The sequence below is a fragment of the Leuciscus leuciscus genome (assembly GCF_965113295.1).
Source record: "Leuciscus leuciscus genome assembly, chromosome: 1".
Taxonomy (NCBI): Eukaryota; Metazoa; Chordata; class Actinopteri; order Cypriniformes; family Leuciscidae; genus Leuciscus; species Leuciscus leuciscus.
This window is the reverse complement of record NC_138725.1, coordinates 67,103,355-67,113,560: the sequence shown is the minus strand read 5'-3', so window position 1 is coordinate 67,113,560 and position 10,206 is coordinate 67,103,355. Positions and strand designations below refer to the sequence as shown.

Here is a 10,206-nt window from a genome sequence, read left to right as displayed (position 1 = left end):
ATATCATTTGGGAATTACCCGTCTTTCGAATATCTGGGTACTGTGTTAAAAGGTGCTCCTCGCATTTTACTTATCATTATTTACAGGCCTCCAAAATATTCTCCAGCCTTTGCTGAGGACTTTACAGAACTGTTATCAACAATTACCTCAGAGTTTGACTGTTTTGCCATTGCTGGAGATTTTAACATTCACATAGATAATGCAGAAAACAATATGACAAAAGAAATCAAAACTGTTTTAAAAACTTTTGATCTGACTCAGCATGTACATGGACCCACACACAATCATGGACACACTCTAGATTTACTTATCAGTAAGGGTCTAAACATCTCATCGATTGTTATTAAGGATGTGGCACTGTCTGATCATTTCTGTATTTTCTTTGATATATTGATCTCTCCTGCCACTGAAGCTGGATCTGTGTCTGTCAAGAAGAGATGCTTAAATGAGAACACTAGTGTACTATTTATGAAGGCTATATCCTTAACACCAAGCATATCTGCTGACTCTGTTGATTTTCTCCTTGATTCTTTTAACTCAAAAGTTAAAAATATAATTGATGATATTGCTCCTGTTAAAGTCAGGAAGAAGAGTGGCAGACAAAAAGCACCTTGGAGAAACTCAACAGCAGTGCAACATATGAAAAGACAATGCAGAAAAGCAGAGCGCATGTGGCGGAAGACAAAACTTGTAGTCCATTATAACATATACAAAGACAGCCTGCATGCTTTCAATATGGAACTAGGCAAAGCTAGACAGACTTTCTTCTCAAATATTATAAACAGCAATTTAAACAACACACGCACTCTTTTTGCTACTGTAGAGAGACTGACAAACTCCCCAAGCCAGATTCCCAGTGAAATGCTCTCAAACAGCAAGTGCAGTGAGTTTGCTTCTTTCTTCTCTGAGAAAATCAATAATATCAGAAAGGTGATCAGCACATCCTTGAGTTGCACTGGGGTCAGACAGATCAGACCACCTGAGAAAGTAGTTACTATGTCTGACTTCAAAGAAATTGATGGCAAAATTTTGGAAGAAACCGTACAACACCTTAAAACATCAACATGCGCTCTTGACACACTTCCCACATCTTTCTTCAAAATTGTGCTAAACAGTTTAGAAGCAGATCTTCTAGAAGTGGTAAATGCCTCACTTCTCTCTGGGAGTTTTCCAAACTCCCTGAAAACTGCAGTTGTCAAGCCCCTCCTGAAAAAGAGCAATCTGGATAAGACCATATTAAGCAACTATAGACCGATCTCAAATCTTCCTTTCATAGGCAAGATCATTGAAAAAGTTGTCTTCAATCAGCTGAACAAATTCTTAAGCTCGAATGGATACTTTGACAATTTTCAATCTGGTTTCCGACCGCACCACAGCACAGAGACAGCGCTCATAAAGATAATAAACGATATTCGCTTAAATACTGATTCAGGAAAATTATCAGTGCTGGTACTACTCGACCTCAGTGCTGCATTTGACACTGTTGATCACAACATACTTCTTGACAGGCTGGAAAACTGGGTGGGGCTTTCTGGGATAGTCCTAAAATGGTTCAGGTCATACTTAGATGAGAGAGGTTATTATGTGAGTATAGGAGACCATAAGTCTGAGTGGACATCCATGACATGCGGAGTCCCTCAAGGCTCAATTCTTGCGCCACTCCTGTTCAACCTGTATATGCTCCCAATGAGCCAAATAATGAGAAATAACCAAATTGCTTACCACAGCTATGCAGACGACACACAGCTGTACTTAGCCCTATCGCCTAATGATTACAGCCCCATTGACTCCCTGTGCCGATGCATTGACGAAGTCAACAGTTGGATGTGTCAAAACTTTCTTCAATTAAACAAAGACAAAACTGAAGTTATTGCGTTTGGAAACAAAGATGAAGTTCTCAAGGTGAACGCATACCTTCACTCTAGGGGTAAAACAACTAAACATCAAGTCAGGAATCTTGGTGTGACACTAGAGTCAGACCTTAGTTTCAGTAGTCATGTCAAAGCAATAACTAAATCAGCATACTATCATCTGAAAAATATTGCAAGAATCAGATGCTTTGTTTCCAGACAAGACTTAGAGAAACTTGTGCATGCTTTCATCACCAGCAGGGTGGATTATTGTAATGGACTCCTCACTGGCCTTCCCAAAAAGACCATAAGACAGTTGCAGCTCATACAGAACGCTGCCGCCAGGATTCTGAGCAGAACCAGAAAATATGAACATATCACACCAGTCCTCAGGTCTTTACACTGGCTCCCAGTTAGATTTAGGATTGATTTTAAAGTATTATTACTGGTATATAAATCATTCAATGGCCTAGGACCTCAATACATTGCAGATATGCTCACTGAATATAAACCCAACAGATCACTCAGATCATTAGGATCATATCAGCTAGAAATACCAAGGGTTCATTCTAAACATGGTGAGTCTGCTTTTAGCTATTATGCCAGCCGCAGCTGGAACCAGCTTCCAGAAGAGATCAGATGTGCTCCTACTGTAGTCACATTCAAATCCAGACTCAAAACACATCTGTTTAGCTGTGCATTTACTGAATGAGCACTGTGCCGCTGTTCGTCCGACTGTTTGTACTGTACTGTATTTTACTCTATTTTTCTAAACTGTTTTAATTATTCTTATTTCTTTTAATTATTTTAATTTCTCCTATGTCAGCAGGGCATTTAGCCCGAAACTGTAAATGCCCACTCAGAAGGTGATAATGTGAAAGTGATTAATGTGGGTTTGAAAGTAGAACAGTATTTAAATGACGATATTAAAGTTTTCGTCTGAGAAAAAATGTGAACGCAGTGCTAAAGTGCTAAAGAAAGTGAAAAGAACGTGTGAGTAAATGAGGGAGAAAAGAAAGTTAAAGGAAAGTTGATAGATGGAAGTCGTAAGAAGATTGAAGGTTAAAAGAAGGTTGAAAGATTTAAGTCTTAAGGGAATCCTTTGAAAGAAAGATCTATAATAAATATTCTTTTTTATTTTTTAAAAGTACTGTATTTTATTTTATTTTTTCTAAACTGTTTTAATTATTCTTATTTCTTTTCATTATTTTAATTTCTTCTATGTAAAGCACTTTGAATTGCCATTGTGTATGAAATGTGCTATATAAATAAACTTGCCTTGCCTTGCCTTGCCATTGTTTATTTCCTTTGATATGTATTCTAAGGAGTGGTAACAAAGTTTGTACAAACATCCCAAAATATATCCATTTAGAACATTTTACTTCAGTGTAGTATATTGTTTAATTTGATCCGTTTTACTGTTCTCTTTTGTTCTCTTTTACTGAACTCTTCTTTGAAACAGAGCGGAAACATCACAGCAGACAGCTTCCGGAAAAGCTTCTTGGAGTGGGGAGCTGTCCGATTCGAAGTGGACAAATTATGCCAGGAGGACCACTTTGACTGCCCAGCTTGCAACCCAGACATGCTTGCAGTATCCGTTGATGGAAACCGTAAGCACTACAGATTCAAGAGTGCAGCAAGGTACTGTGTGTGCATTGACGGTCCATTACTTTGAAAGTAACTGCTGTGAATTCAAAATCATATGAATATTTAAAGTTAATATGTATCTCTTTTATTTAGATCGGAGGAAAAAGCCATCTTTGATGGCGTGTTCATCGCGAATGATGATGACGTTGCAAAATTCGTGGACTATGTCCATACCTCGACCAGTCATGTAAACTTGCACAACTTCACTATATTTACCTATAAAACACCACGTCCTACAGAGTACTTTGTTTGAACAAGTTTGGACTGTTCATCTTCCATGTTTTAGGTCTCTGGAAGAGGTGTCTGTGGAGGGCAATGGTCAGCGGCGCGTGAAACGTCTCAGAAGTCCTCAGGAAAAACAGACGAGGAGGGCCTGGAACTCGCTGTATGTCGTCATGGGGTTCTCCTTCGTGCCCTCAATATGTTCAGGGGGGAGATTTTTGCCTACCCCCTGTACCTACAAAAGCAAATGGCCTGTAAGCCAGTTACATTTTTTGCAATGGATGTGGCATGCAAATACTGGCCTTACCTCCAGAGAGTGACAGAGAAATGCCCTGAGCTTCAGGATCTCCTCACCATTACCCCTTTTCCACCAACAAGAACCGGGTGCTGGTTCAGAGCTAGAGCTATTGCCAGTTCGGAGTTGGTTCGACTGACGAACCGGTTTGCGTATCCACCGGCCAGAGAGCCACAACAGAGCTATATCTTACGTCACTGCATACGTATCATGTTGCCCAGCAACGCTAGCGCGGCAGCGCCAAACACAAACACACCAGACTTGTTCGAGATGCATCGGCTTCTCGCAGAACGATCAGCACATGAAATCAAAGCACTGCGAAAGCGATCAAAAAGCACAAGGAGTCGTATGATCTCCAAACACTCCCGCAGCTCTGATCGGTCCACGCTGCTCCGATGCATCTCGAACAAGGCATCAACAATAATAGACGTTGCGTTACTATGGATGCTCATGGGTTTGCGAAAATAAATCGGCATCCAAACACGGCGAATCCAACGCGTTCGTGCAGCTCGCCGTAACTTACATAGACGGATATTATAATCGAGCTGCTATTAGCTCGACTAGCTGCTATTTAAAAATGGCGGTCACAAGTTTCTCTTCAGTCTTGTTGGCCACGGTAACCCCGCCCCCAGCCTCTGACGCAAGCGGTTCTTTCTTGGCTCCGTTCTAGACCCTGCAATGATTTGGTGCTACTTAAGAACCAGTTTTACTGGTTCGGAGCTGGTGCTTTGGCGGTGGAAAAACAAAGAACCGATTTGAAACTAGGCTCTGGCTCCGAACCAGCACCAGCTCTGCCTTGGTGGAAAAGGGGTAAATGAGGCCATTTCTTTCTGTTTTTCATGCCAAAGCTCATGATTTCAAATGTGAGGTAAGAAAAAATGATTGTCCATGACATTTTCTTTCCCTGAAATCCTGCATAAGATTGTTGCCACTTAGGTTTTCTTTTTTTGTTTTCTTTTCTAAAGGTAAAATGGAGTGGAGCATACCAGTAAATTTTGATCCTGATGACAATGGTGAGCCACTTTGAGCTCATGCATATATGCTGACTCTGAAAATATAAAGCTCAGAATATTCAACATAAATGGATGGATCGATTACAATACCATCATCCTATTTTATTTGATGTGAGGATAATAAGGAAGGGCAGTGCAATATTAAAAAATACACATCGATTCTTTAGAATCGCGTGGAAAGACAGTATGTCACGTTATAAAAAGGCCCTAAAAGCGGCCAGGGCTGAGCACCTCCGCAAACTAATAGAAAACAAGCAAAACAATCCAAGGTTTTTATTTAACACCGTGGCTAGACTAACAAATAAACAGACGTCACCCGAACAAAATATCCCGTTACAGTTCAGTAGTAATGATTTCATGAACTTCTTCACTGAGAAAATAGAAAGCATCAGAACCACAATTGTAAACGTTCAATCTTCAATCGCGCCTTATAATTCAGCTTCAATTATCACCCCGCAAGAACAATTACAGTGCTTTACAACTATAGAACAAAAAGAGTTAAATAAACTTATCACTTCATCTAAAACAACAACATGTTTATTAGATCCTATACCAACTAAACTACTGAAAGAAGTGTTACCTGTAGTGGAAGAGCCTCTCCTCAATATTATTAACTCGTCTTTATCTTTAGGTCATGTTCCAAGAACATTTAAACTGGCAGTTATAAAACCTCTCATTAAGAAACCACAATTAGATCATAATAATCTAGCAAATTATAGACCCATTTCAAATCTTCCATTTATGTCTAAAATATTAGAAACTGGGCTCTTTCTTGCAACAAAATGATATCTATGAAAAGTTTCAGTCTGGATTCAGACCGCATCATAGCACTGAAACTGCGCTCGTTAAAATCACAAATGATTTACTTTTAGCTTCTGACCAAGGCTGTATCTCAATACTAGTTTTACATGATCTTAGTGCTGCGTTCGATACTATAGATCACACAATACTCTTAGATCGACTACAAAATTATACTGGTGTTCAAGGACAAGCACTAAGCTGGTTCAAATCATACCTATCTGACCGCTACCATTTTGTCTATTTAAATGGAGAAAAATCGATCATAACTCCAGTAAACTATGGAGTGCCGCAGGGATCTGTATTAGGCCCTCTGTTATTTTCAATATATATGATGCCACTTGGAAATATTATAAGGAAACATGGAATTAGTTTCCATTGTTATGCTGATGACACTCAAATATATATTTCATCACGGCCGGATGAAAACGCAAAATTTTCCAAATTGACAGAGTGTGTTAAAGATATAAAAGATTGGATGACGCGTAATTTTCTTTTATTAAATCCAGACAAGACAGAGGTAATACTTATCGGTTCAAAAAACCGCCCACAAAACCTCGCACAATACAACTTTAACATCATAGGATGTCCTGTTACATTATCCTCTACAGTAAAAGACCTGGGTGTTATACTCGATTGCAACCTGTCTTTTGAAAATCATATTTCATATGTTACAAAAACAGCCTTTTTCCACCTTAGAAACATTGCTAAGCTACGTAATATGCTATCAGTTTCTGATGCAGAAAAGTTAGTTCATGCATTCATGACCTCGAGACTGGATTACTGTAATGCTTTATTAGCTGGTTGTCCTGCATCCTCAATAAACAAGCTACAGTTAGTCCAAAATGCCGCCGCTAGAGTTCTTACGAGATCAAGAAAATATGATCATATAACACCGATTTTATCATCACTGCATTGGTTACTTATAAAGTTCCGTATTAATTATAAGATATTGCTACTGACTTATAAAGCCCTAAACGGCTTAGCTCCAGTCTATTTAACGGATCTTCTATCACCCTATAATCCATCGCGCTCTTTAAGATCACTAAATTCAAGGCTTTTGGTCATACCTAGGATATCCAGAACCACCAAAGGAGGGAGAGCATTTTCACATTTGGCTCCAAAACTCTGGAATAGTCTTCCTGATACTGTTCGTTGCTCAGACTCGCTCTCCCAGTTTAAAACTAGATTAAAGTCGCATCTCTTCAGCCAGGCATTCATATAATCCCACAGTTCAAACTACAATCCGGCCTCTAGCTCATAAATGCCAGAGGAGAACTGGCCCCCGACTGAGCCTGGGTTCTCCCAAGGTTTTTTTTTTTCTCCATTAGGTCACCTGATGGAGTTTTAGGACACCATTTGGTCACTTGATGGAGTTTTTCGGTTCCTTGCCACTGTTGCCTTTGGCTTGCTCAGTTGGGGATATTTTGGGGATATTTAATTTAATTTTATCAATCAATAAATTCCTCTTGAAACAAACTTTGTTGTATTATTTTAATTTAATACTGTGAAGCTGCTTTGATACAATCTGTATTGTGAAAAGCGCTATACAAATAAACTTGACTTGACTTGACTATTTCTTCACTATCCTGTGCTATTTACCTAACCCTTTCATGGGACAGTAATCAAATGGCACAAGACAGCAGATTAATAGTTCCATAGTACTGTAAGTTATTATCTCTGAAAAGTTTGTGATTCAAGTCTGCACAGTTTCTTCTCCTACTGCTACTGGAAAGAAAGGTGATAATCTCATATTTTTTATTTTTGCAGGACGCATAGACATGCGCTGGAACCAACAAAAGTTTGACAACTTGGCTTCTACCCTTGCCCGCCGATATCGGAAGGTAAAGACACCAGTTTTCCCTTATGCAAAAATGCATAGCGATATTGTAAAATAAAATATTAAATGTTCATACCATATATATTGATAGTCCACGTATATACGAATATACTGTATATTTAATTAGTGTTGTATGTGGTTTTCTAATAGTGAAGGTACTTCACAATCCTTATCAACAATTGTCAAAGTTGTAGGCGTTTCCCTCATTGTCATTTATGTTTGAAGGCCAAAATAGCCCTGCAATGCCAGTTGCATAACCTGGAGGCCATGAAAACGGTAATGGACATCTCAGACAGTCAACTGGAGAGGTGGATCTTTGATGTCAATGAGTGGGCAGAAGGTAGGATATACTGTTTTATACTGTTTGATATGGTGCTTGATGTATCACTTCTGACTAAGCTTGGCTGCAATTCCAAAGAGGCTCATTGTAATCGTAGTCAAAGAGCACATACTCTGATTGCTGATGACGTGTGGACAAGATTATCCCCATGGGGACAATAAAGAACCTAACTATACTCAAATTTAGCTACAAGTGTAGCCTCTCAGTTACAGAGAAATATGAAAAGATTGTTGAGGCTTTATTTTGCTCATACACCAAAAATATTTTTTCATGGAATCAAGAAGCATATTTCTTATCTCTTCATTTCTTCCTCTCAGCAACAACATCCCCAAATGATGCTGATGTTGCCGCTGTTGCCAGCCCAATAGAGGAGCTGGTGGCAAGTGTTAAGAGGAGGTCCCAGCGTCTTTATAAGGACAGTGACGGATGCAAAGGACGTGCCCGAATCCGCCGAAAGATCAGGGAGGAAAAAAAAATCTTAAATTCTGTAGTGGAGAAGTATAACACCTTGGTTCCTAATGCAGAAAAACTGACATTGGACACCATTCTATCTGACGAGATTGTTTGGCCATGGCAGCTTACACACGGTGGTATGTACACAATTCCGTTGACTTTGTGAAATAGTCACATAGTAGGACAAAATCTGTCATGCCTCGATTGTAACCCCAGAAAATATTGAAATACTAATCTTAATTACAACCGACTTATGTTTCATCTATGTATTTCAGACTCTGTAGATCTAAGGACAAAGAGGAAGGCGTTCGACATTGTGATGGCAGTAAGGAGACTTGAGCAGGAGAAGAGGATTCTTATTGCAGAGATGAACAAGCATTGGAAGTCTCTTTGCACCCGTGCAGACACCCTGAAGCAGATGTCATCCCAGCTTTCTAATGTGACATCAGGTATGTATTTGTTATACTTGGCATACATTACAATGTTTCTGAATGTTTCTGATTAATAAAGGCTCAATGTGTTTTAACATGTAAGGTGAGACGTGGGGCCTGCTTCAAGATGGTATCCGAGGTCTACAGAGCTTGACGATGAAGAACAAGGAAGCAAGCAACAGCCTGGCAAAGCATGCAAAGAAATGTTATGTTCAAGTTCTGACTGAAACCGAAATTAACTTCGATAGTGATTCTGAGGAGTACCATACCAGCAGTGACTCTGAGCAAGACTAAACATGGCCAGAGTCCTTTTTTATGCGGTTGTGTGCTGGGGAGGCAGCATTAAGAAGAGGGCCGCTGGGACAGGTTGGTAAGGAAAGCTGGCTCTGTGTTTGGCATGGAGCTGAGGTTAATCATTTAACAAACTGAGGATAATTTGCAGTAGCAGTCTTCTGTCATGCTCAAAAACGAGGAGGTCATTTGTCCCCAGGGCAAACCAGCAACTCAATGTCACAGAAAAGGTTAGGGGAGAAATGGACTTTTCAGCATGAGTCTCACCCTGCGCCAACCATCACATCACTTTGTCTATTGTCTAGTATCCACTATCCATTTCACTGTCTTACAGGCTACATTAGCCCCTCTACACATTCTGGGCTGTGGTCCCAACATTTACCCCTGTTGGCTTGTATAATCTTTTTTTTTTTTTTTTTATAAATATATTTAAGTTTCTGTTGTTCTATTTATTTGATCTTCTTTGTATTGTTTTTGTTAAGCAATACTATTACACTCTTTTTTTCCATAGTCATATTAAACATGCACAGCTTTGCACTGATTAAATCCCTGCAATGTTTACTTTTGCACTACCACCACTGCAAATCACTCCATAGCGGCCCATCATGTATCACAGGGTCAGTCCCTACCAGGCCTTTGTAATCACTCGACATGCTCTTCACTTTTTGCATTTGTGATTTTTGTTATGTGTCTGAGCTATGTGTGTTGTTTTTGTATAAGCTAATAAATGCCTAAAATGTGGTGTGTCGTCTTAAGTACAGTGTTTATACTAGGGGGAAGAAGACATTTCATCATGACAGTTTCCTCCATCTCCTAGATACATCTTACATGGATACACAGATAACATTTATTCATGAGATCATATGGTTTATATGTATTTCTTTAATGTTATTATTTCTGTCTTATTGCCAGGGAAGCTGGATTGCTTTGTTTATTGATATTTTTAGAACTATAATGCTACATCTATCAACATTTATTTAGATGTTATCATGGTATTCATTACATTATTTTAATTATGTCATTTCA

General features: G+C 39.2%; 1 protein-coding gene across 1 annotated transcript in view; it reads left to right on the top strand.

Moving 5' to 3' along the window:
* The window catches only part of LOC309498582 (uncharacterized protein), a gene marked incomplete at its 5' end in the record, with an annotated part of 10,787 nt that extends 866 nt beyond the window's left edge, over positions 1-9,921 (top strand). Inside the window, 9 exons of the mRNA XM_082169374.1 lie at positions 3,313-3,491; positions 3,591-3,684; positions 3,784-3,973; positions 4,980-5,027; positions 7,596-7,669; positions 7,891-8,005; positions 8,323-8,595; positions 8,734-8,907; positions 8,993-9,921. Of these exons, the coding sequence (XP_082025500.1) occupies positions 3,313-3,491; positions 3,591-3,684; positions 3,784-3,973; positions 4,980-5,027; positions 7,596-7,669; positions 7,891-8,005; positions 8,323-8,595; positions 8,734-8,907; positions 8,993-9,183 (1,338 nt within the window). The 3' untranslated portion in view covers positions 9,184-9,921. The remainder of the gene's footprint in view (positions 1-3,312; positions 3,492-3,590; positions 3,685-3,783; positions 3,974-4,979; positions 5,028-7,595; positions 7,670-7,890; positions 8,006-8,322; positions 8,596-8,733; positions 8,908-8,992) is intronic.
* Positions 9,922-10,206: the final 285 nt, after the last annotated feature.